Source organism: Apteryx mantelli, chromosome 15 (assembly GCF_036417845.1).
Source record: "Apteryx mantelli isolate bAptMan1 chromosome 15, bAptMan1.hap1, whole genome shotgun sequence".
Classification (NCBI taxonomy): Eukaryota; Metazoa; Chordata; class Aves; order Apterygiformes; family Apterygidae; genus Apteryx; species Apteryx mantelli.
The window spans coordinates 1,899,752-1,926,171 of record NC_089992.1 but is presented as its reverse complement, the minus strand read 5'-3'; the positions used below and the strand labels follow the sequence as shown (position 1 = coordinate 1,926,171).

At 44.9% G+C, this 26,420-nt stretch overlaps 1 protein-coding gene and 3 long non-coding RNA genes across 6 annotated transcripts in view; 2 read left to right on the top strand and 2 right to left on the bottom strand.

Annotated features, from left to right (window-relative positions):
- Positions 1-2,151: 2,151 nt before the first annotated feature.
- ANP32A (acidic nuclear phosphoprotein 32 family member A) lies at positions 2,152-26,014 on the bottom strand. Its single transcript, XM_013952076.2, has 7 exons — positions 25,800-26,014; positions 9,264-9,413; positions 8,991-9,113; positions 6,727-6,925; positions 5,079-5,176; positions 3,699-3,759; positions 2,152-3,507 (listed from the first exon to the last, which is right to left on the bottom strand). Exons 1-7 carry the CDS (start codon positions 25,851-25,853, stop codon positions 3,446-3,448), a joined length of 747 nt encoding a protein of 248 aa, XP_013807530.1. The 5' UTR covers positions 25,854-26,014; the 3' UTR covers positions 2,152-3,445.
- Positions 13,511-23,405, bottom strand: LOC106492275 (uncharacterized). The gene is made up of 3 exons (XR_001293965.2): positions 23,249-23,405; positions 15,062-15,101; positions 13,511-14,550 (listed from the first exon to the last, which is right to left on the bottom strand). It is a non-coding gene; the product is annotated as an uncharacterized lncRNA (long non-coding RNA).
- Positions 23,812-25,709, top strand: LOC136993418 (uncharacterized). The gene is made up of 3 exons (XR_010885705.1): positions 23,812-23,967; positions 24,452-24,540; positions 25,274-25,709. It is a non-coding gene; the product is annotated as an uncharacterized lncRNA (long non-coding RNA).
- A 270-nt stretch (positions 26,015-26,284) lies between the features above and the next one.
- The window catches only part of LOC106492274 (uncharacterized), a 32,829-nt gene continuing 32,693 nt past the window's right edge, over positions 26,285-26,420 (top strand). For all 3 annotated transcript variants that reach the window (XR_010885723.1, XR_010885724.1, XR_010885722.1), the window contains exon 1: positions 26,285-26,386. This is a non-coding gene — a long non-coding RNA (uncharacterized lncRNA). The remainder of the gene's footprint in view (positions 26,387-26,420) is intronic.

The window sequence follows — 26,420 nt, the reverse complement described above, 5'->3', positions numbered from 1 at the left end:
GGCCTATCACTTTCACAGCCCCAGCAGTACTTTCTAGGCAGTCTGAGGACAGTTCCAGCTAGCAAGACAAAATAAAACACCCCAGAAACAAACTCCAGGGATTCTCGGAACTAGGAAGCTGGGGAGGCCGCCATACCTCCCTGAAGGAGAGGTATTCCCACAGCAATCATCTCGCCTGTTCCAGGTAAAGCTTATCCTACTTATGTTCCATTTAAGTAGGAATGTGCAGGAAGAATAGTTCAGGCAGTCTGGAGAAGGAGCAGGCTCCAACGCCGCAGCCCTTGTCTGGGCAGGATTGGGGCCCTTCAGTTAAGGTGTGGTTAAAAGGCAAACAGAGCAGAAAGAGGTAAGTGACCCAAAAACTTAGCGTTTGCAGGAGATGAGCTCTCCCAGCGTGCATTTCTGACAGCAGACACGCAAGGCTCAAGCTTTCCTGAGCTGTTATGAAATAACGTTTCGTGTTTTTTCCAAAAGAGGCTGCAAGTTAAGCTGTTAAATACCTTTAGCCAGTGTTCATGTATAAACATATACACCTGGGAAAAGAAGCCCCTTGGCTCTCAGCGTGGCAAGGCTGTATGCTAGGAAATAACTACGAAATTGTCCACAGTGGGCAAAACTGGTTATATTTCAGCGGCCTAAGGGCTTGAGTCCCACCTCCTCCCAGCACACTCGCGCTCGGTCAAAACCTTGCTGCTTAGGGAGAAGGGAGAGGGCGGGCTGGCGTCTTAGCAGAGCTAAGCAGGGAACAGGACTTCACGGGGAAACTGGTAAATACGAGGTGGGGGGAGTAAGGGTCCTACTGCTGCAGTTTTCTGAGAGGAACGTAATTAATTCCAAAGCAAGCTTTGAAACAATTAGCACTACAAAAAGAAGAGTCCTCGCATGACACCTGAGCCATTCCCTGCTTACAAAGGGTGATTAACTTAAGGGTTTCAGAGCGTTTCCAAGAGATGAGGGAAAAACTGCTCTGCAAGCCAGAAGCAACTCGCTGGAGCCCCTGGGTGACAAGGGTTAAACAGATGTCGCTTCTGCATCGCCACGAGCCTGGGCTCGCGGGCCTGTCTGCGTGCAAAGGGGACGTTCGTTCAGTGGGCGCGTTCAGTTGCTAAGTGCCTGGGAACTGGAGCGGCTGCTTGCAGCAGAGGTCAGCTCCTGCTGCTGAGGAGGCCTTTTAACAGCTCCAGCAAAAAGCCATGCTTTCGGAAAACAGTTAAAAACCGAGTTTCCCGGTACAAAGCCAAATTGAAGTCGTGCATAGAGAGGTTCAGTGCAGCCCAAAGGCTCTGTTCGGGGTACAGCTCTTGGCTCCCGGGTCTGCCCCTGTGCTAACGAGGGTTTGCGACTGCTCTTTGCCTCGCAGGAGTCTGGCCCTGCCCTGCTCGTCCGTGGTTTTGGTTTCACAGCAGCAGACCCTGGCTAGGGAGGGAGCAAGTTTGCCAGCTGTACTTCTCTTACTCCAAAAAACCCATCCTACACAAATGCTTGATAATAGCGCAGTTTCCTGCTATGGAAAAGGGCTTTTTTTTTAATTATTATTTTTAGAGATCCAGTGAGTCTTCCACGGCTTCTCGCTCTCTTGTACGGCCCATACAAGCCCCTTTAAGCATGTGGCATGTGCTACCTGCTCTGCTGTTCACCTGTAATGCAGAGCTCCCTCGCAAGAGGAAAACTCGGGAGAAACTTGCCTTTGGACTGTCAGTACGTAACCGGAAGGAGCCTTTGTCTCGGTTAATCACAAGCGAAATATCGCAGCAGAGTTCCTACCTCTAGTAACCTAACACACAGAACCATTTTTTTCCTCAATCAGACGGAGGAAACCAGGCATTCTTTCTTCTGGGCCTGGATAAATAGGGGTCGGATCAAACACTCAGTAGATATGAACACGCTAAACTATAACATTCATCATGACAACACAGGGAAAAAAAATCCTCTTCCTGAAATAAAAATGGTGTACCATTATTTGCATTAAAACCAAAACCTCTCCCTTGGTTTCACCCAACCATGGCTAAGAGTAGTTTTATAGAGCAAAACATATCATCAAGCTACTAAAAATATTGGGGAATTTACCAGAATAGGTTATTAAATGCCTTTTAAAAAAGGTATGCAATTCATTCCCAGTGGCCCATTTTACTCAAATAAGCCACAGAAAAATTGTATAAAAAGATTTATTGAAATTCATCAATGACAAACAGACATAAAACTCAAAGTTTGGCTCTTCTGGGAAAAAAAACTGTTGCAAATGTATTTATACAGATGAAATATTGACTAGGAAATACAAGTCACTTCTAAAGCTATTTTAAAGAGGGATATGAAAGTAAAACTGTACATTCACTAGGTATTTTCAGTCATTTTACTGACTTCCACTAGGTAAGAAAATACAATTTTGTATTAGTATCTCGTGCTTGAGTGTATGAAAAGAAACCTCCTACCCTACATGCTGAACTGCCTCCTGTATTTAGGTTTGTAAAAATTTTCAAAGTATATAGCACAAGTGGAAGTAGTTTCTCATCACTTAAAATTGACTAGGTGTTATATATTACAGACCAAAATAGTACACACCTTATTTAAAAGGGTTGAAACATTTTTTTATTACAATTGTCAAATTCATTTCACTAGTAACTCAGGAATTAGGAACACTTTTTATATATATTTATATATATATTTAAATGCCTGCCATTTTCAGTGTATTGGCTATACCCTAGCCAAAAAAAAAAACCCCAAAACAAACAGAAAGGAAAAAACACAACACACAGGGGGAGGGGGGATTGCAAGTTCACCCCACAAACCAGATCCAAAGGAACACCCTGAAGGAAAAAACAAAAAAACAACAAAAACATTTGGTCACTATTTACAAACAGCAAAATAAAAGATACCTATAGAAGCAGGGAAAGCATTGGCTGAAAATGGCAGTCATTCACAGACAGGCAACAAAGAAATCACTTTATCAATATGCCATTCTCACACCTGTTGCTGTGGAGGGATGCTTTGCCTAGATCTGCAGCATCCCTAAAAAATGCTTACAATATGTTTAGTGACTGGCAGCGGTGGAAAATCCCAACAAGCAGATATTCAGCTGTCTCAGAACAGATTATGCATATTTTGGGTATCATCCACTGATCTTAAACTTTTTATTTTTTAAGATGTCAAACTATCCACTCCAATAATAAGAAACAAATTACCACTTGGTTTATACTTACTATTGCAGTTACAGGGACTAAGAGAGGGACAAAAAAAGAAAAAATTTAAAATGAATAGGAGGAGGAGTGGCAGTAAAAATAGTATTTTATTCCCTTGCCCACCCAGTCTGCTTCTCCCTCTCATTCCCACAGCAACATTACAATCAGGAGAAAAAAAAAAAAAAAAAAAGTTGGGGGTGTGGGGAGGGGGGATACAGGGTAAAAACAGTCAAATCACAATAGGAAATTTTCAAAATAGGTTATTCAGTTTAGTCGTCTTCATCCCCTTCGTCTTCAGGTTCTCGTTTTCTCTTCTGTCCCCTTTCTTCATCTGCAAAATAAAACGCAACTTGAATTATGTGAATGCTTCCACATGCTACTCGGAAGCTGAACAAGTTCAACAGGCTTCTACTTGGCAGCTGGCTTGCTATCAAAGAGGCAGGAATACAAATGCGAGCCTGCCTTTACTATACTACACATTTTATTTTTTAATCTCTAGCAAAAACTGGATTACTGCCATACCAAGTTCTTCTTCATCTTCATCATCATCTACCTCACCGTCGTTATAGCCTTCTTCATCCTCCTAGACAGAAAAGAAAGTATCAAAAAAGTTGCTTTTTGTGCAGCACCTTTCACAATTTAACAATATCCAGCAGCATTTTACAACAGGGAAAAAGTCCTTGAAGCATCTTAAACAAAAACCAAACAAAAAGGCAGACACTTCCCCCACACTTATGTAAGTGCAGTTGCTGAAGTTCTTAGCTACAGTATAACTGGACTCTGGCCCAAGTTTCACTGCAGGAAATCAAAAGCAATCATAGCAGCCACTTCTAGCTTAAAGCCTTCAGCAAGTAAATGATTTTATAATTCACACTGCTATGTTGCTGCAAATTTGTTAAGAAGTTTGAGTTTAGTTAAAGTTGATGACTGGACAGTAGAAGGCACAATGTCTAGAGGTAAGGAGAGTTAAAAGATGAACACACATCTCCAGATCCTGAGAAGTTGCTGTTATTTTTGAAAACAGGCTGGCCAACCAGTCAGAAAGAGTGAGAGCTAAGTATCTGCGATTCTTTGGCCAGAGGATGGATTATATGATCTCCTACAGTCACTTTTTAGTCCCGTTCCCAGTGGTTCTGCTAACAGCGAAGTCTCAGCAGATTGCGACAGGCTCAGCATACCCTACACACAGGACCCAGACCATGCAAAGAATTTAAGCATCCTTAAGTGTCACAAAGCACATGTCCAAGGAGGAACCTTGTTCTTGAGAGCACATGGTCAGTAATTTGTGTACCACATCAAGCAGCACGCAACTTCTACAACATCAGTGTGACCTTGTTAGAGCAGGGTCTGCTCAGAGTCTCTTCTTACAAAGAGGTGCTAAACTGTGTTTTTCTACGTGTGCTAAGAATAACATGAGCAACAGTTACCCACAGGCCCTCACAAAGACAACTTCACTTTCTGCTCTTTGTGCTCATCCCGTTTATCCCATTGTCATTCTGACTAACTCTTACTCAAATCAATACCATGGTTTAAAGGTTCAGCGTTGGTACTCTGTGTTTTCTGGGCTGCAGTTTCTCCCACTCCTCCTTTGCTTGCGTGGAGACTGTAACTCCAGCTTTTCAAAGGCTCCACATGCGAAAACTCCACAAACATTCCTGATAGTATTTTTGACATCAGCCCAATAAACAGAATGATTTAATGTCAGTGGTCACTAGATGGCAGCTGGCTCACAGAAAGACACTCCTCAATGCCACCCCCATTGTAATTTTAATTCAGGTTAAAAAAAAAAAAGTACACGCTTCAACTACAAAAAGGTTCAATATTTGGTCCATTTCTTGCCCAGCTATTCCAAGTTAGATAATGTTCACTCCATGCTCATTTTTAACTACAATGAAACCTTACCTCCTCTTCTCCGCTTACATCCTCCTCTTCTCCTTCCTCCTCTTCCTCCTCATCTTCTTCGTCTTCTACTACCTGAGCATCTTCATCGTATTCCTCTTCTACACAAGCAAACAAGATTAACCACTCAGATATTTAGAGTTTATTTTTTCAGCATTACCACCTGAGATGTGCCCTCTTAGTGATGCAAGGAGCAAACTGAAAGCATTGCTTAAAGGCAGAACAGAGTTTCATGCAGCTCTCCAGCTGCAAAACACAGAGCTAGACACAGTCTTGTGCCTCTTTAGTCTAGTGACAGGGTAGCGCAGCAGCTGTACCCACAGACTGACCTGCTCCAGGACTGAGGGGGCCTTGACAGTAAGTCACAGAAGCCTCAGGGCTGCTTTAGTTGAAGCTGCTCCAGCTCCCACTACTAATAGGCATTTTAAAGCCTATGAGACACTGCAGCTCTTCTGCTCTGTCCATCTGCTCCCACCAGGGACAGCGCAGAACTGTAACAGGCAACCACACACTAGAAATGCTCCCTAACAGCCACCCCTTGCCTTTGTGCTGCCAGAGGAAGGGCTGCACACAATCCAAAATGGGAGTTTTCAATCTGTTTTCAAGAGGAAAGAGTTCAAATACACCTAGCCCAAGCAACAAACCAGGAGTGTTTTCCATACTGTATGAAGGGTGTTTTGGAGCTTTTTCATGCATTTGAACACAGGCCCAGGCTTGTGCTCTGCTGAAAAGAACCTGTCCCTGCTGAACCTGGCTGAATGCACCACTCTGCCAGGCAGTGCTGCAACACTCACCCTTTCACCAGATCTCACATTCAGCACTCGAGAGAAAAGTGCAAGTCCAGCTATTCTGCTTTTGCTGTGCAGCTGGGTTTGAAGAGTCTAGCAAATTCCCCAACTCAGCCCGATACTCATCCAGCTGGTGAACTGATGCCTCTGACTGCAGTCTGCCAGGGAGGCAGAACGGCACCTACAGCCCAGTGGGACCCACAGTTAATTTTCCTAACATTAGAAAGTTGTTTGCTACTTCATTAGTGCCTTTCACAGAGCTTGCTCCAGGCAATCTTCAGTACACACTTTCCCCTCTTCTGCCCTAACCCAACTAGTTCACTTTGCCCTTAATGATCAGACATACTCTCCTGTTAATAAGCAATGCCTCAGCTCCTTTGATTCCTTGACTCTGGCACTTTTTTCTATGCCCAGTCTGGTTCCCCCTTCCACCCTCATCTATCAGGGTCTACACAACTGCACATACTCCCCTGACTGTATGGTTCCTGGAAAACTGCAGTATGTACATGTCATCTTTTCTTACCCACTTCTTCCTTATGTCTTCCTTCCCTGAAGTTCACCGTTCCCTGAACTCTTTTAGTGTCTTATTGCTTGTCTTACTCCTCCTCCTGGCCCATTTCTTCTACTACCCCTTCACTCCCTGTCTTTTACTACAGATAAGACTGAGAAAACTTTCTCAAGCCCTGCCCATCTTCCTTCCCCTCATTCCTTCAGAGGGCACTGAGGTACTTCTCCTTACATCAGGCAGGGAAGGAGCTACTGACACACCCCTTCTCTGGCCAAGAAGTCAGAGCCGGAAACAAAAAGTACTAGGCAGCATATCACTCTTAACTTATGTATACCAAGTAACACAATTTACATACCATCTTCATCTTCCTCCTCATCGTCTAAGCCTTCCACGTAGCCCTCTGCATCAGAGTCTGGTGCTTCTTTGTCATCCCGATCGTAGCCATCGAGGTATGTGAGCTGCGGGAGGAGCTTGAATACGTTTTCTCTATAATCGTTCAAGTTGGTTACCTCGCAATTGAAAAGATCTAAACTCTTCAGGTTTTCTAACTTTTTCTGCAAGGAAAGAAAAGTCTCTGAAGTTCAGTGTTACAATAAATCTCTAAAGAACAGAGAACACAACAGCAGCTGGAGTTAATGTGCTCAACAGCTTCCCATGACAAAAGGGTCACTTCATTCTCTGCCTACTAAATTGGTGTGGAATAGAATTCTGCAATGCTTGGCCATTGTTGCTTTGATATCTGTGAATGGAAAATGCTCTTTCTAAAGTTCAGTATCTCACAAGCAGAAGACTGAAATTTGGAAAGAGGTAATGGTGCAAAATTACACATTGTGAGGGACCAAGCCAAGAATAAATATCAGTCCAGTGAGTTAACACAAAAGGGCAAAGCAAGATATTGGAGCCAGCAGTCAGATACCTTTAAACTACTACTTTCAATGTAAAAAGAAACAGCCTATTCTTTGGACATAAGAATTTTACTGAGGGACATTTAAAAAGTTTTAATGATTGTAGTCTACTTAATCCTTTTCTGTTCAATTTCTAACTTTTTTTTAAATTATTCTTGTGAAAGGTTTTTTTTGTTTTTTTTGGTTTTTTTTGAGGAAGAGGTCTGCACTGCCAGCAGCCAAGGGCACTTAAAAAAAACAAGAAAAACACAAGCATAGCAGTTAAGGATTTGTATCAAGTCTTATGAAATATCTCCCTTCTGGAGCTGAAGATACAGAGCAATGGTGACTTCAAGAAAAGAACAAGCCTGAACTGGAAGCAGTTACAATCCTCTTTCTCATATGTATGCTACAGGAGTTCAGCTCCTCTGCTGTCCCCTTCTGTTAAAGGAAAGAGGGTCCAAGACAAACTCATCTGAGAACTGCTCCTTGAGACATTTTAAGAGCAAGTATTTTGGAAGTAAAAACAAGCTGAAACTCTTCATTTCTGGAGATTAAAGGGCACACAATCCAAAAACTAAAGAACAGTTCTAAAAAGCACTAAATGAATGGACACGTGGACGCTTTTTGGAACTGCAACCTGATAAACTTGAACCCAACATTTGAAATAACCATAGTGAAAGTGAGCAGGCAAAGCCTGGTGGCACATGGCATTGCAGCTGGTTTCTACTAACACCAGCACATCCCACATTGCTGAGCAGAAGTAGTGGCTGGTAATTTTAGACTGAATGCTTTAGGGAAAATACATTCAGTTCAAGTAGAGAGTCTGGCTAAGGGAGGCAAACCTGCAACACATGCCAGCCATTTGAGCTGACTCTTGGTTACTCTCTTCTGATGAGTTACATTAGCGCAAATTTGTTGTGCTTCTAAAATGCACTGATTGAGTGACACTAGCCTTCATATTTCAGGGAGGGCACAAGACTGCAATGTGACACTGTCAGGTGCACAGCTTTGTTCCAAACAGACAGTCCTAGAGGACACAACCTGTGTGGATAAGCACAGACCTACTTCCCTCAGCTGGCCTCAGTCAGGACTTAAAGGTTCAGCTATGGAAAGAGGAGGGAAGCAGAGAACTCGTGCTTAATGAGCGGTAAGTGTGTCAAACTGGTACCATAGTAGAGGTACTGTAGTATCTACAGAAAGCTCAGAAGAAACAGGAGTAACCCCCAGTTTGCACTGTTACAGTTCACAAGCAGCCACCACTGCAACTCTGGCTGACCTGCCCTAAACAAGAATAGGCAACGTGAGGACAAAAGTTCCAGATCCTGCTGCAGCCGCCTACTCGCTGCACGACTCTGCCCCATGCCAAGTCCTGACTCCTGGGGATGTGGCTGGCTCCTCTTTTGCAGAGGGCTGGCCGCTAGAGGGAGGCAACATCTCATGCTCCCAGCTGAGACGCAGCACCAGTCCCGGCTACACTGTGCTCCCCGCAGACGGTGCCCGACTACCAGTATCCTGTTAGGGGTGTCAGTCAGTCTAGAGCCACAGCCACACTACAGTCCGGTAGCAAAGGCCAGCGGCTGCAGAGATAAACACCAGAACTGAAGACACTTAGCTGAAAGTTGGTTTGGAAATTTCAAAGTCCAAAATATTCAGGCTCCACTAAGCCAGTGCGTTACCCCTCCTCATCACAAAATGACAGGTTTTGATTTCATTCTGTATCACAATAACTTACCAGAGGTTCTATTGTACCGAGATCTTTTATTTTGTTGCCACTTAGATTTAGATGCGTGAGGTTTGGACACTTTTCTGCCAACACTTCCAGTCCTCCTGAGATTCTGTTGTCGCTTAGTTCGAGCTAAAAGGCAGATAAACATCTTGAGTTTTTGGCACTAACCATGTATCACAAAGCCACTTGGTTGGTTAAATTAAGTTTTTCTGAAAACAACTATATTATATTCAGTATATTGCAAAGAGGGAAAGATATGGCATATGGCATTTTATTTACCTTCTTAAGTTTGTTTAACTTTGGTAAGTTTGCAACCGAGGCTAGGCCTACGTTGATTGTACTTAAGAATTCCAGCTCTTCAAACTCATCTGTAAGGCCTTCAATTTTGCCTTCACATGACCTACAGTTGTCAAGAACGAGTTCTTTAACCTGGAAAAAGAGCAATGCAAAATGTGAATAAGAAATTCTGCATGGAGAATAAAGAGTTCACTCACAAGCAAACTACAACACAACTCAAGCAATGGAACTGAATAAAAAGTACTCCATTAAACTGGCAAGCATGCTAAGGGTTATTTTCAGTATCTGATTCTTAATTTCGCTAGCTTGCTAGGTTAGCATCTCTTGAAGGGTCTCAGCTACACTTCAAAAACACAGGCTAGACTTCAGAAACATTAATCCTGGCTTAACTTATTTGTTATAAGTAGCACTGCCTTTGGTAAATGAAAACAATAAGCACTCTAAACAATATGAAAACAATATATATTTTTTAAACTAACCTACAACTTTGACACTTTTTGCAACTTGTCTGCTATTACAATGTATCATCAGTTGTTAAAACAGCTTCTTTGTGCATGCAAAAATTATTCAAGCTTTTCAAGCTGGAGAACTGTGTATTTCAGATCACTGCCTACTCAGACATTTCTGAAACCCAAAGACAGACACTGGCTATCCTAAATCAGGCATTGCTGGATTTCATCCTCACCCCCTTCTCATTAGGGTAGCTTCGTGTACCTTAGGGCAAGATCTTCTCCACAGAGGCAACTATTTTCTCGGGGAATTACAAGGCATGTTGCAGATGATTCTGGAAGGGGAGGTTTAGTGAATACAGGCTGCTGCTACTTAAGTACATCTCTTGACTTATCTCCCCTGCCCTGCTGCAGTAGGGAGACTCGAAGGGGGAGGCAGCGATAATTTCCCCAGATGTCGGTGCAGCACAGAAGGTGCCTAACAGGGAGAGCAAGGCAGCTGACACGGGGTGTGTATAGCAAGTTACAATCTGCTTTACTGAGCACCACTCTTTTTGCAGGTGCTATCTTCAACTGACACAAAACAAGAGTATTAATGCAAAAGAGCCGCTAAGCATGCTCCACCCTGCATAAAACAGCTCATTTTCACCCTAGAGTCAAGTCCCTCTCACAAGATTCAATTAGTAGCAAACATTAGGTGAGTTTTTCTGGGCTCTCTAGAAGCTCTCGGCATCATGGTCTGTGCCACCACAGGAAGGCCCCACCCTTTCGGACACTATCCAGGCATTTTCACATCCATGGAGAATTTCTGGGGATTATTTCTCCCCTACATACAAATACCTTGAAAAACACATCCTTCTGACTGCATTATAGCCCCCCTCCTGTAACAGGCAACCAGAGAACCAAAGCTCAACTCTTGAGGTTTGGGGGTTGTTTACGGGTGTGAGGGGGTTGCTTTATGCAGAGAGTATTGGACAGAAGAAAGTCTGCGAGAATGATGCACACAGAAACGTGAAGCAACTCTTCAGTTCACACAAAGGACAGTTAATATGCAAATATTTAATTTCCTTAATTTTTTTATTACTGTAACCTTCTCTGTGCAGCAGCACAGAGAAGAATCCTATGTAGTTTTACAGCTCCAAATAACATCCCTAGATTTCTAATTAAATCCTAAGCACTGAAGTCAATAGGGAAGTCAGCCCAAAGCAACACGAGAGTACAAATGATTCATTGAGAGTAGGAGGATCAGAGTTAGACAGGAAATACGTTTTCCAAGTCTCTACAGTTTTCCTAGAAAAATTATGATAGGGAATGACTATACAGAAGTCTTCCAGAATTTTAGACTGGTTAGGAGAAACCAAAGATTAAGTCAAATGCTCAAGATCCTACATACATTTATTTCAATGCAAAAACCAAACCAAAACACCCCCACCCCCAACAAATCTAAAGGCACATACATACAGCTTTTTAGTGTAACAGTATTTAAGTATCAGGGTACTCAGATCAATTCAGGGACAAACACAGTTTTCTTGGACATCTCTTGCTTCATACATACAGCCCCCGTCCAAAAAAAGAAGAAACAGTAAAATAAAAAGCTCCACCCCAAAACCAAACCTTAGAGCAGCTATGTTTCATCCCTATCTGTTTGTGTCCTTGCTCCACAGCACACAGAGGCCTTTGCCTGCCGCATTATCTCCTTTGGCCAGCCCGCTTGCTCATCTGAGACAGCGCTCGGTAGTTTCAGAATCCACCCGGAGATATGTTTCTTTCTGAACAACGTGGGCAAAGGAGAGTGCTATCGTGTAGAGCACACAACTTCCCCATCCACCGGCCGCCATGTGGCTGGGATCTGGCTGGAGAGGCTAGGGAACTCCACAGCTGCAGGAGAAAAGGTTTTCTGTGGAAGCAGATTAGATCCTGTTATTGGAAGGCTGATAATTGTGCAAAATGCACAATCTTTTTTTTGTCTTATCCTCTTTGCAAAAGCCAGAAAAGGAAGTTTGCAAAAACACACGTAGGAAGATGAAGCAAGGCCGGGGTTGAGGGAGACAATGCTCATGGGCTCAACCAGCACAGGACAGAGCTTACGGTCAGATTTGGCTTGAAACTGTGCAGCAGACCAAAGAAAACGGTATCTGTCCTCGCTGCATGGCAAGAACAGGAGGAAGAGAAAAGGCAAACAGGGAATCAGACAAAGCTTCCACAGGGGCAGATAAGAGATCTGAGGAGGAGTTGGAAATTGCTATGGATGTAGAAGAAGAACCCTTTAATATGGCAGCAGAAGAGCCAACTAGCTTCTACTTTCAGTCTGCTCCACTTAAGGGAAGACTGCTGTTTCCTCTCTGCCTTTCCAAAAACTTTATTTGATACAGACCTGCAACACTTTCTTGTTTCCTTTGCCCAGTACCAAGACACCGGGCAAAGGTACAGTCAAAACAACTGCCACAGGGAAGTTATCACGGAATAAAACTGGGCAGGTTTACAAGTGGTGGAAAGCCTGGTCAAATCTAAGAGTTCATTTAGGAAACAGCGGCACACGGCTCCTAACGCTCCAGAATTGCAACTGCAGCAACGCAAGTTCAGTGCCTAGGTGGTCAAGTTAAAATTAAAGTGGCTTTAGATTCAAAGAGATTTAAGAATACTATAGAAAATAATACACATGTGCAAAAGCATGAAGGTAACACAGCTGCATGAACTGGGCACTTGGGGCTTCTCCCCACTTCCTTTCAATGTGCACACTCAAGGCTGCATTGTAGCCAGTTCTGTTTTGCAGTACAAACAGTAACAACTACCACCAGCTTATACACTTTCTGAGTATTAAAATTATCCACGGCTGTTCGCCCATGTCCTCTCAGCCAGCAGTCTCGCACATCCCGCTCTCTTCCCCTTCCACTCCACCTTTACTTGCTATTTCCTTCTTCTCTTCAGCACTTACAATCTTGCACATAACCAGAGAACTGCAGCGCTGAGCTGGTCAGCCACCGACATCCCACGCAGGCGAGGGCACTGCTCTTGCACTGCGTGTTCTTAACCGGAGACGGCTCCGCCACAGGCAACAGGCCAAAGGAACCAACATGCTGGCTGCTGCCCTGCTGTCTACTCAAAACGTAGTCCCCTTCTGAGGACGATGGGCCTTATCCAGGCATACTATAGCAGGCCACGCTAGACAGTTAAACAATTATGTAAGCACATATAAGTACTGAAAAGGTGACCTCAGTAAAGCTGCATTTCATCTAAAACAGCTCACCACCACCAAAGTATGACAGAGGGAGTAAATCTCTCCCCATTTGTTTTCCTGACGTCTTAACAGTTTTATAAAAATTCCAGACCCTGAATCATTCTCCAAACATCTACTGGACTTCCCATTAACACACTGAAAATGCACAGTAAGACTAGCATTTTTACATGTCTCTTTCTTCAAACACAGCACAAACATTTGCCTGATATAAGTAGCCGGCGCTAGTACCCTCTCTGAATCTTGATGTATTCTTGAGCGAGATGAGTGGGCCTCAACTGGTCTGAATCAATTTAATTGTATCACATTTCAATCTGCATAATGTTACAGACATATGGATGAACAGTCAGACTAAGGAAGACAGTCTGAACTTGTTTGGATGGATAGGCTAAGGGAACAAGTTTTCTGAAATAATTCATGCTTAGTTATGCCAAAGACAGGAAGATCCAACTTGCAGAAGTTGTATACAGTCAGTTTTACTGTTGTCTACTACACAATGCATAAGCCAGTCAAAGCACTAATGGAAATAAGTACCACGACAAATAGGCCACATGACCTGTCCCTTCCTACCTCTTCCACCTCCTTCCCAAAAACCTACTACATAGTGAGAAACAGCAGAAGAGCGACATGCCACAGGCTACTAAACATCAGAGATAACACAGCAATACAAGGGTAGTCAAAGGACAAAAAAGTGTATAAACCACTACTTGCCCGAACAGCTAAGAAGGAACCTGCATGCGAATGCCTAGCAGAAAATCTAACATACAGCAGGTTAGGCTGGATCTTGCAGCGCATACACCACGTCTTCAGCAGTATTTATGACAAGGCACCACTGTGTACTGGAGCAGGGATATTGCTGCACAGCTTCAACTGTCAGGTGCTTACTGTCAAGGTCTGCTGTTCTGCCTCGTTCTCAGTGCTCGCTCCCCATGCCAGGGGTGGCTCGCGGGGCTCTGCTGCCCCAGTCGTCCATTCAGTACGCTGCCATCTGCTCTAGCAGGTGCTTCCTGGTTGGTTGTGTACTGCTGCTTGCGTGTTGCTTTATGGCTTGCTAGTATCAGTCCCTAGTTTTCAGCAGTCATATGCAAGCAAGTAGACTGCTGCTTCTTCACCAGACTCTTTAGACAACGTGCCTTGGAACTGTTCTCCTGTGGTCATTCTAGTTTCTATTTCTGATGTTCTCAGACGCTTTCAGAACATGACATCACATTGTTGTTAAGCCCCTGTGCGCTGTTAAGTGTGGATGACAGCATCCCCTGGATCTCTCCAGGCCTTTCATGACATCGCACTTTGCATTACTCCTTGCTTGATAATCAAGGTCTCTTATTTGTTTCCTAGTATGGTTACTGTATTAAGCTGTATTCCCAGCTGTGTATATGGTATCCTTAATATAGTCACAGTGTGTACTGTGAGACTTCCAGCTTATTCCTAGGATAAGTACAGGCAACCATGGGTAAGCTGCCACTGAATTTCATGGGAATAATCACAAGGAACATCTACAACTTATTCACTGTACAGGGTATCTGGCAGACCTTCCCCAGCTCACTTTTCCAGTGCAGTCTGTGTCTCTGGAAGCGACCATACTCTGTATCAACAAATACACACTCAACAGAATATAATTACACATAGACACACTACTATCCAAAACATTTATCACCTTAACCTTTAATCTGCACTTGCATAGTAACATTTAAAAAGACAAAGTCTCCACTTCAGAGAGTCTACAACCCATGGGCAGAAAGATCCATGAATTAGGGACTAAGCTCCTGACTTTTAGTCTGTGACTGAAGTCTTTTAATAATGTGACAAAAGGACAGTTGTGAATACAATTTTTAAAAGGTAAATGGCAAGTTTACAAGTTCAAATACCATTCTGCTGGCTTTACAAGCAGGAACAGCAAAGGCTGTAACATCTTATTTTCAGTACAATAAATCAGATGCTTCTGAAGCATATGTTGTGTATGGTACCCCTAGGATAGGAATATCCAACCATGTAGCATTTTTTCACAAAGAACAGGTAAACAGGGTGTAACTATCTTCCACTGCTCCCAACCAAATGGTCCACGGGAACAATGAGAGAATTAAAGTCTTTCATACCTCTTAACCAGATGGAAGCTTCATTTGGAGGAAGGCAGAGCTGTGAAAAGAAGGGAGGGGAGAGCAAGGGAAGTCTGCTGTGATAAGCTGAAGCCAAGTCCAGCCTTACTTTTGAAAGCAGAGGTAGCTTTTTCTCTCTGAGATGCACAAATACTTCTGGTTTTTGTTTTCTTTTTTCATTTTTTTCTTTTTTGAGGGGGGAGGTCTCCTAAGTCCTGTATCATTCTGCAGTAAAGAGTGAAAGAATGAGCTTTGCTTGCCTATTGTAACCAGACTGCCAGATGACTGTGTTCCTTCTAGTTCTAGTACTGCATTCTACATTTATACTCCTGTAGATTTGAGGATCCTTGGGCAAAAATGGATCTATGCAGGTTTTTGGTTTTACCCAATTTGTGCCATGAAGTTTAAGAGAAGCCCACCCTCCACAGTCATGACATTCAAATTTGCTGGGGATGGAAGTGGGTTTGACAAAGCTCAAGATATCACCCCAATCTTGCAAAGAGCCCATCATTCATGCTTAGCTCAAACACTGGGCAGAGAAGTGATGGTAAGGATGTAGAATATATCATGTTGGCCACGTTCAATTTAAACAACCCTCCCCCAAAGTTGCTTTTCCTGGAGGGAGGTAACATTTCATGAATTTTCATTTCCGATATTATCTGGAATGTGACTAGGCCAAAAACACTTGAACAAACAGCCTATTTAATACCTTGTGCTAAAACTGAAGCTCCTTTGAAGGCTCAAAGACATGATGCAATTTCTGCTCTAAGATGGTCACCAAAATGTAACCAATGGATGCTTGAAGAACAGATTTTTTTGAATAGAGATAGCACCACATGTAATTTCCCACCTGCATTTAAGACAGGTCTTCAGCCATGTTAGGGCACCCTGTGATTCAGAGGCACAGCAGAGCAGGCTATGCAAAGTTCAGCTCATGGTGGAAAACGGCAAGAGACAGAGGAATGCAAAATAACCTCTAGCTCAAATTAGAGCAGCTACTGGGCTTTTGTATGTCAACGAAGACACACCTTAAGAGCTGTTCTGCCTTTCCAGGCTTGCCACAGCGCGCACATTCTGGCTGTGCCCCCCCCCCTACCTCTGGCGTACTGCCCACATGCGGAGAGGAAGAGGGGAGGAAACAGGTGGCACAGCACTGACTGTGCTGGCGCTGTGCCACCCGGGATTCCCCTTCCACGGGGTAATCCTCAGCTGCTCCTTCTGGGCAGCTCAGAATCACTCAGTGGAGATGCTCCAGGATGAGCGTCTAACCACAACATTTTTTTTTCCCTACCTTAAATTTAACAGATGAGGGAAAATTCCTATACTGATGATATCCTCCTGTCCCCACAACATACACATGTGAAAAGAAAGTCAGAATAAAGCTCACATGCACCTACTCCGTGTGACAGCAGCAATGATTTGTTTTCTTATCAAACCAACATTTCATTTTGGATTTTGGCATGTCCCTTCAAGTGTTATAAGTATCTGAGACAAAAATCTGCTCCCCCCCCCATCACCTACAGTAAATGTCTTAAACTATTAGTTAACCAACTATTATTTACCTCGCACAGGCTCTGGTATTATTGTGTTGTGCAGAGAACTTTACAAACCCTGGGGCAGGGAGAAATACTGCTCAAGAAATGGCTGCATAGCACAAACCACTTCCCTTGAGATAAGGACAAGATATCTAGCAGCCAGAGTACTTGAGAACTGTATTAGCAGAGGCAGTGACTGACAGCTGGAAAGAGACTGGATGGAATTAATGCGTATACCTTGTAATTTTGAGTAGCACTCCATTACCACCATGATGGATACCAAGTGCAAATGCAGAATCTCAGCACAGCTGAAGGCCAGATGCATGTCAGGACTTCAAAGCAATTCAGTTTTAAGTTTACAGAATCTCCCCCATGCACACTCCCCAAAACCTAACAAAGATGTCCCTTTCAACAGCACTCTGGAACTGGCCCTTTCAATACCAGGCAATTAACAGTTGCTGAACATAATACTTTCTGGTGTAGTCTGGTTCAATGACAACAGGTTCAATTTCTAGTTATTTTACATCTATTCAACTGAGCTGGAACTCCAAATCTTTGCAACAAGGTCACATGAAACTACTAGTGGGCTTAGAAATTCATCTACGGTTTCTCCAAATGATGTAACCCCACCAAACTTTCATATTCAAATTCCTCTTACGCATCTCTTTCTTGGAAAGTCCCAGCAATATTTACTTCAAAATTTTAGTGGAGGATTTTAAAAGTCCAACATTGAAACTCCAGTATCATGCTGATAACAGTTTTCATGCTTCTGGTATTTTTCACTAAAAGCACAAATATACATGGATGTGCACAGGTCCTGACACCACTGTCTTCAAACAGCTAATGCCATGATTCTCCTACAGGTTTACTCTGCATTTGTAAACTATACTCTAGCAAACTGTTTGTATTTAATACAGTTGATCTAGCAATCACATGACAAAGAAAATCAGAATATTTTCTAGATGTTAATTATATACCGTATTCAGTCTTTAACCATTCCAGCATTCTGTTCTGCTTGCAAAGTGCCTGGGGGAAGCGAGGGGCTGTGAGCCAGCTTCTAAAACCAGAAGCAGCATCCTCCCATCAACAGGGTACTCAGGAAAAATGGCCACGGGAGGAGGCTAACAACAGGATTCACTTGGAAAGAAGGTGCAACCACGGAATAGCATGAAAACATTTGCCAAGGCATCAAGAATGATTCAATAACAACATGGCATCTCTGTGGACATCTGTCATAGTCTTGACTCAAGCAGTTCAGGCAAATCACTGTGTCCAAGTTCAAGGCAGTGCTGAAAAACAGCAATTTAAAGCCACCTTTTAAACTGCTACCAAGCTGAAGATAACACCATGCTAGGAATTCACAACCTGAAAGCTGGGCTCTGTTTATGTTAACTCCCACAAAGATGAACACAGTTAATGTTTTCTTTTAACTACACTGCATGTATCAGGGACCCTGCATCACCTCTACCCTGGCAAAAAGACAGAAACCGGGGAAGAGAGAAGGGAAAATGGTTTATTATTATTGAAGCTACCCTGTGTTCACAGACAGCCAAATGCTGCTTTCATAGCCTAGAAAAATCTGGCTCTACATCAATAAATTTACTTCCCTTTACTATGCACCTATGAGAAACCTAAAGTTCCAAGTGAAATAGATAAGCCATAGAGGGTCAAAGAGTCTTGACAAGTCTGACTACACCTTAAGCTCAAATCTAATTATGAAGCATCTCCAGTGCAAGAAGCTTCCAGAAAAAATAATCTACTGTTAGGATGCCTTTCTCAAAAAAACCCAAAACCCAAACCAAGAAACCCTATGAGTCACATAAATATACTTTCACACATTTAGAAATGTCAGTATAGCTATATGCATAGGCAACATACTAATTAATAAATCGAGAACACACATTAGAGACACAGAAAGCTGTTTCATTCAAAAGTGTATAGCTAGTTTGTGTTTTGGTTTCTAGTGTTAAGAGCATAACACTGTAAAATCCTGAAATATTTCACCCGAAATGTTTCAAATACTTAAGTGATTAAATTGTTTGATCTTTGCATTAAGTGCTTTTAAAATTCACACTAACGTCGCTTTCTTCTCCTTTTTCTACAGATAGTATGCACAAGTCACTTTACCTCTGCCTCAGTTTCTCTATTTGAGAAAGTGTCTGATACCACATTCAGAGTGTATTTCATTCACTGCCAGCTATTATTAAATACAACAGAACTAAAATACATATCTGCGTTCCACCTTGAATTTGAAATTTCTTCAGTTGGAAATGTTAAGTATTTGGCTGAATTGTTTAGTTTGCTCAGTTGCAGATATCAGCTGCTATAGAATGCATTGACAAATCATACTTGCAAAAGACAAGCTTTTCCTACGTTTTTTATGCTTTGGAAGGGAAAGTGCCCTTTGGAAAGGAAAGGCCAAGTCGATGGACAAATTAGTGCTCCAAAAGAGAGCCCAACTTTTACAGAGTGGCATAAAGGCAAGCCACTAAGGTTGGGTTTTTTTAGATTTCAAAGGTCATACTTACATATGGAAGAGCTTCAGAACTGATATTAGCAACTTGGTCAAACATAGAGACCAAGTATTTACTAGCTATTTTGTTTGAAGGACAGCAGAGCAAGAGATGAGGAGACAGGAAAAAATTAAATGCAGAACAAGTCCACTAGTGTCACAGAAACAGCTGAGAAGCCTCCATCATACTAAAGCACAACAAAAACATAAATGCTGTCTATTCCCATTTGAGACCTGTCCCTAGTTACAGACACAGACTTAGGTTCATCTAGCTGAGCTGTCTGTCAATCAAGCCTGCCGAAAGCCATCACACGCTTTGTAAATGGAAAGCCTAGTGCAGCGAGCAGCAAGAGGAGGATCACCTTGGCTGCCACCCTCTGCTACTCCTGCTTCCTCCCAGGACGCTGCTGCGGAATCGCAGAGGCATTACACTCCTGCGTAGCTTGCAAACCAGAACTGCTCTCTTTAGGGCAATACCCATAACCAAAGCCTTATTCTCAATTAATTCCAAAGCATTCAAGACATAGCATCCACTCATATTTCACAGGTTCTTACTTCTCAGGCTTCAGCAACTTACCTATACCTTTACAGGGGGAGGATGGGGGGGGGTAAAAGAGTAATCCACAGATGGAGTGAAATAGAAAGAACCAGTCAACATCAACCTTCTGGACTGCAAATATTTAAGAAAACAACCACCGATATTTGTGCCACTGATTCAATTCACATTTAAAGATGCATCACTGATGTAGATAATATGGTCTTTTCAAATACAGTGAAAGATAAAGTGTTTTATAAGTCCTAAATTTCTGCATGTGATTAATGTTACCTTAAAACACACAGATTTTTGATGTACATTTGGAGCAGAAAAACAGAAAAGTGTATTTTTCCACAGATATATAATGCACAAATCCTGCTGCAAGGACAGATTACAATAGTTAGGTCGAGCCAAGGCCCCAGAAGGTTTGTATTAACAAGTACTTTTTTTCCTTGTTTCAATAACTTGTTTCACTTGGTGGGCAGGACAAGATCTCTTGTTTCTTCAGGAGATGCATTTCCTGATGGACTACAACACAATGGTGTCATCTAAACTCCAGCTATCTCTTCTTCATACATTTTTATCAAGCCAGTATCATTTTTCAGAACAATATTTTCTTGTTTTGGACACACACCTGAATCATCCAAAAGGTTGTGTAACTGCGACTGCATGTTAGCTATTGCTTGTCAAAAGGGAATTTCCAGGAGTTGAAGGTTTACTATATATACATACATATATATATATATATACACACACATATATATATATATATACACACACACACACACACATATATATCTGTATCTATATCTCTACTGTTGCTTCTTTCTAGCAACATCAGAGAAATGGAAAAATCAGGCAAACAGTTTCAGCTCCATGTATCGGTGCTTTTCAATTCTGTGTGCACAGTTCCTTTCATATGCTTAGGACTTGATCCAGCTTAAGAAAAAAGGAGGAGGCTTTGCCAAATACTGTGCTGATCAGCCCAGTACTCAGAGGAGAAATTAGGCTGAATTTCAGTGAGGACAGCTCAGACATCATATACTTTCTCCAGGCCTGCTTTTTGTGGGCAGCAGTTGTTCCAAGATGAACATGCGTGCTGTGACAGGACGCTCATTGTAAAGGTTTGCAACTAGAAATTCAGAAATATAAAGACTGCTAATACGCAAGCTTGGGAATTTTGCAAAAAAATCAGCTATTTCTTTGCTACAGTTGTGCCCTTCCATCAGCTACGTAAGTGATTATCATGAATTTTTGCAGGCTTGAATCACTCAATCTGAGCATGCTGAATAGAGTTTGGATGTGCTGATCTCATGCCACCCTAGACACTACCACACAACATTGCTTGTTCCATTTGTTTCAAACCTAGAGTACATTCCCCTTCTATTTTGAGGTTGTTCAGCCTGGGGAAGGTAAAAATGTACGCCTATACCCCGTAACAATACCAAAATATTTTTTTAAACGCAAGTCTCTAAAAAGATGTGTGTCAGTTTAAACTCTCCACTGTTATTGCACACATCACAATAAGGAATTAGCTTGGGGAAAAGAGTCCTTTTATTTACATTTTTCATCTAAAACAATACTACATATAGAAGTTTGCACTGTATTTCCCTTTAGCATTAAAACTTACAGAAAACCAGAGAAATCAGACCGTGAAATGAGTTTTAAAATGCAGCAGAGAGTTAAAGAAGTGTAAGAAATACCCAATGTTACTGTCAGTATGTTATCACTGTCACAATTTTGAGCTGATAAAACTCCTTTTAGAAGCAGTATTAAATCCTCAGACTAAATGAACCGGCATGGTAGCTCTAAACCACAGAAGATGAGGTTTTGTGTACAATTTCAAAAACCTACCCCTATGTTGCACAGCTGAGAAGAGTGTTAGTAGTGAATTTGTTTTATATTCTTTGTACTTTACTAATGAGTTGCGCTTTCCACTATACAAATGAAAAAAAAAAAAAAAGCCCACAAATCTGCCCAGGTGAGCATCTTCTCTGAGGAGGTGAGTAGTTTTATTACTACTATCTGATGGGTCTGGAGGAAACCTAGGTAAAATAATTCTACCTGACCAATTCCTAGCAGGCAGTTATTTTTAACAGAAAACTAATATTATAAGTAAGATAAGCAAAGTGATGAATGTTATGGTAAATGCACTACCTTAAGTGATCACTAAAGGTAATGGGATAAAAAGAAAAGTTGAAATATCTGGGCAAGGCAGGAAGCAGATGCACAGACTCAACTCTGACTGTCCAATGCACAGAAAAACAAATTTCAGGCACTAAAACCCCACACTTCTCACCAACACTGAATTCACATAAAAATGAAGGGAGAACTAAAAAAAAGGAGGCTGAGAAGGAAATAGCTCCTATACTATCCACTTTCAGATATCTTAATTATACAGTTTTGTTAATTGATATGTATATTGACCCTACAGGATTATATGACTTAATGTCTTAAAGCAGCCAGTTATGTTACATAGTATCAAGCAGTATTCTACACAAGCACTGTATTAGCTATCTCAAATTATAAAATATTAATGTAAGTTCAGAAAGACGTAAAACACCTTATCTACATTCTCTTACCTAACTTTGATTTACAAAAAAAGTTTTGATAATGCAAACCAGTAACAGTATACATTAAACGTAAAATGCACTGCAAAACGTAGGCACATATATGGCAGAAGCTCCAAGACAAATTAATTTACTTCTATTTGTGCAAGCAGAGTTTTTTTTCCCCCCCAGAATGTATTTATACTAACTTTGAAACATGGAAATAACGATCCCCACAGAACATATGACAAATACTGCATATCTATCAAAGTGCAGATTAATAAAGACAATTTACAGAACTATTATTCTGTTCATGTTGAAATACTTATTAAAATCTATGAATAAATTAAATACCGGCATCAGAATCACTTCTAAAACTCAGTTTCAGACATTTTACCAAAAGCACTGGCTGGATTTAAATAGACTTTATTTTAAAATGTATTTTAGACAGATAGTGGCCAAACTGTACACTTAATTCTCCATGACAAAACAGTGTATGTATGCATCTATAATCGATAGTTTTACAAAACCAATTCTAAACAGAACAGCATTCCCAACTGACATTCCCCCCTTTGGATGAAACCAGAAGTATTCAGCTTTAAAACGAGTATGATTACATTTGCTACCTGAGAGGACTAATACATGTAACTCATTGACAGAACTAAAGACTAACAGGTAAAAAATGACAGGTCAGATAAGCATTATTTTATGACCAACTGCTTTGGCCTAGATTTCTTTATCCAAAATCGCTCTGAATTCCAAAGGAATAGCAAAACACCACCCAAATCAATGCGCTCTCAACTTTGTCCTGCAGCAAGTCAAAACAGAGCAAAAACCGAACAAAAGGTAAGCAGGGGAAAAGAAAATGTTCCGCTTACACCTGACAGGCTTCGGACCCAGTCTTTACACCTTGGGTCCGTGTTTAAAATGGGGCGTGTAAATAAGTGCTGACAAACCTCCTAGCAGTAGGATTAGGAGATTAATCAGTAAAAAAGGTTAAAAAAAAAAAAAAAAAGGTTAAAAAAAAATTAAAAAAAAAGGAAAAGCGAGACCTACCTTCCCGTAGGGCCCTGCCCAGGAAGAAGGCGTATTCCCAGCTCGTCAGTAACGCGCTCCCTCCCTGCGGAAGCTGCAGCAGGAGCCTCCGGCCGCCCCGAAACACCGCGCTCCGCCGCCGGCCCCGCTGCGCGCCCCGCGGGCCCCGCGCGGCTGCCGGGACGGGACGGGCCTCGGCGGCGGCGCTGCTCCGGCCCGGCGCGGCGCCTTCGCCCGCGGAGGCCCCTCAAACCCGCAGCGAGCGCCGCCTCCGCCCCCCCCCCCCGCACCCCAGCAACGGCATCGTGCGGGAACGCGATTAAAATAATAATAATAAATGGAGGATGGTGGGGGAAAAAAAGCCGCTTTTTCTTTTTTTTTTTTTTTTTTTACCCTCCTGGCTCTGGCGGTCGCCGTTAAGAGCCTCCTCCCTCCCTGCGCTCGGCGACAGCGGCGACAAAATGGCAGACGCGGACGCAGTCATGTCGGCGGCGGGCGCGCCCCCTCCGCGCCTCCGCCGCCCCAACGGCCCCAACGGCCGCGGCCCGCCGCGCGCGGCGCCTCTCCCCCCTCAGGAAAACGCCCTCCCCGCCAGCGCCTCATGGCGCAGTTCGACACCAAAACGCGGCCGCGGCGGCCGCTCCTCTCTTCTTCCCCCCCCCCTCCTCCGCCACCACCGCCCCCGGCGGCCGGCGCGTAACGGCGGGAGGCGGCGAGGGCTCCCGCCGCGGCGGCGCTCGGTAACGGCCGCCGCCCGCCCAGCCGCTCCCCGCGAGGGAAAGGCGGCGGGAAGGGAGGAGGAGGAGGGGGGGAAACATGGCGCCGCGTCCTACTTCGGGTGGACGGTGGCGCTGCCAACGCGAGGATACGGAGCGGGGAACGGTTTCGCGAGGAGGAGGAGGAGGAGGAGGAGGAGGGGAAGAAGGGGGGGACGGGGAGGAGGGGGGGGGGTTATTCCGCCTGCCCGGCAGCGGCGGCGGGACGGAGGCGGCTCGGCGGGAGCCGCTTTGTCCGTCCATTCCCCCCCCCTTCCCCGCGCGCGAACAATGAGCCTCCGCGGCCGCGCAGGGCCGCGCCGCGCCGCCCTTGGCCGGCGGCCGGGCGACAGCGCCGGAGCCGCTCCGGCGAGAGCCCTCCTCCCCCCCCCCCCTTCTTCTCCTCGCCCAGGACTTTTTAAAGTTTAAAGAGCAAGGTTACATAAATCTGCCCATCTTTGTCCGTCAGACATTTTACAGGCGAGCGGAAAAACTGCGGGGCCGCGTCCGGCCGCCTCCCTGCGCCCTCCCCCGAACATAGTGTCGCTTCCCGGAGAGGTACGTTTCCATTCACTCGCGCCGGGGCCCGCGGCCGCGGAGTGGGGGGGGGGAGCGCGGAGCCGCCTCCCCTTCCTTCCCCGCGCGCACGGCGCCGCGGGAGCGCCCCAGCCATTATGTAACGGCCCCGCGGGCACCGGGCTGCCCCCCGCCCGGCCGCTGCCCGCCGCCGGCCCCGGCCGGGGAAGCCGCCTCGCGGCCGCAGCTCGCCCGCCCGCCCGTCCGTCCGCGGGCGAGGCGGGAGCGGCCGCCGCGCTCCGCGCCGCCGGGGCGCCGCGAGTTCGAGCCCCGCCGCCGCCGCCACCGCCGCCGCTCCGGTGCCACCGCGGCAGCGCGGCCCCCCCCACACCCCCGCCCCCGGTGCCCGCATGCATCTGGGCACCCCCCGCCGCGGACTATTTTTGTCCTGACAAAGTTTCTTGTTCTCGTCTATTCAGGCAGACGCTGCACAACAACCTTAAGTCCAGCCCCGAGGAAGAAGAGGGGGGGTGGAAAAAAAAACCCAACAAACCCAAAAACAAAAAACACGCACACACACACATCCAGCCTTTTTGTGTGTGTGTGTGCGTGTGTGTGCGTGTGTGTGGATGTGTGTGTGGATGGAGGGGGGGTGGAGAGTGCATTTATTTTTTGCAATATTTTTTATTCAACGCTCACACTACCGGCAGCGATATCAGATCTCTAAAAACGCTAAGCATTTGTTTAAAATTCTTTTTTTTTTAAATCTTCTCAGCATCTGGAGAGAGGGAGAGAGAGAGAAAGGGCGCGTTCATGAGGACTACAAAGTTACAAATATGGCTCCCCAGTCTCTCTTGCCTGATCACTGCAAAGAAATGAAGACGCACTTTAAACTAAACCATTTGCAACTCACTCACAGTCTCTGTCTGTCTCTCCCTGCCCAGCACCCAGTACAAATATTTGCAAACTAAACACGCCAGAGAGGAGCACCAACTTATTTTTATTTAATGCACTGCAAGCCCCTTTAATGCATTTCACACCAGCCGAGTCAGGAGCAGCTCATAGTTTCCCCCTAGACCATAACGCGTGCGCCTTCGGGCACCCCAAATTGGGTGCACAGACACATATACACACACACAGGTAGGCACCTCAAGGGCAGCAGCGGCCCCCGCGCCGGCTGGCACCTTCCCCACCCCCGTGCCACCGCACCCCCAAACCTCGCCGGGGTTTGAATGCACCCCCCCTCCCAAAAAAAAAAAAAAAATGTGGGATGGATTTTTTTTTTTTTTTGCATTGCTTACATCTGAGGGCGTCCTGTTCCGCAGCTCTAAGTGGATCCTTTTCTTCATGTCCATGTCCGTGGCTGGCAGGAGTGGCTCGCTGTCGCCGGCCCCGCTCGTGCACCGACACCGATGGAGACCCCCCCAAAGCCAGCGCGGTGAGGGACTTTGAGGGCGCAACCAGCTCCGCTCGGAATCCCGAGCCCCAGCACCGCGGCGAACACTAACCTGATAGCTGCGGAGGCGGGCGCTCCCGCGGGCTGCCGCCTGATTGACGCCCGCGCCCGCCAACCGCCGCGCCGCAGCTGGCGGCCGGAGCCGATGGGGCGGGCGAAGGGGCGGCGGGAGCCAATGGGCGAGCGGCGAAGCCGGCCAGGGGGACAGCCCGGCTGGGAGCGGAGGATCATTCCGTGCTGGTGGCTGCTGGGGAAGGAGCGGCGGCGGCTCCGCGCTGGGGATGGGGCGCGCTCTCCCGTCGCCCCCCCCCTCGCCCCCCCCCTCCCCGCGCTCCCCCGCCTTCCGGATCCTGGGGGAGGCGCCGAGGCGCGGGGCGGGGAGCGGCGCTAGAGCCGGCCGGGCAGGGGCGCGAAGCCAGGAGGGAGGGAAAGGTGCGGAGCGGCGCGGAGCGGGCGCGGGCGCGAG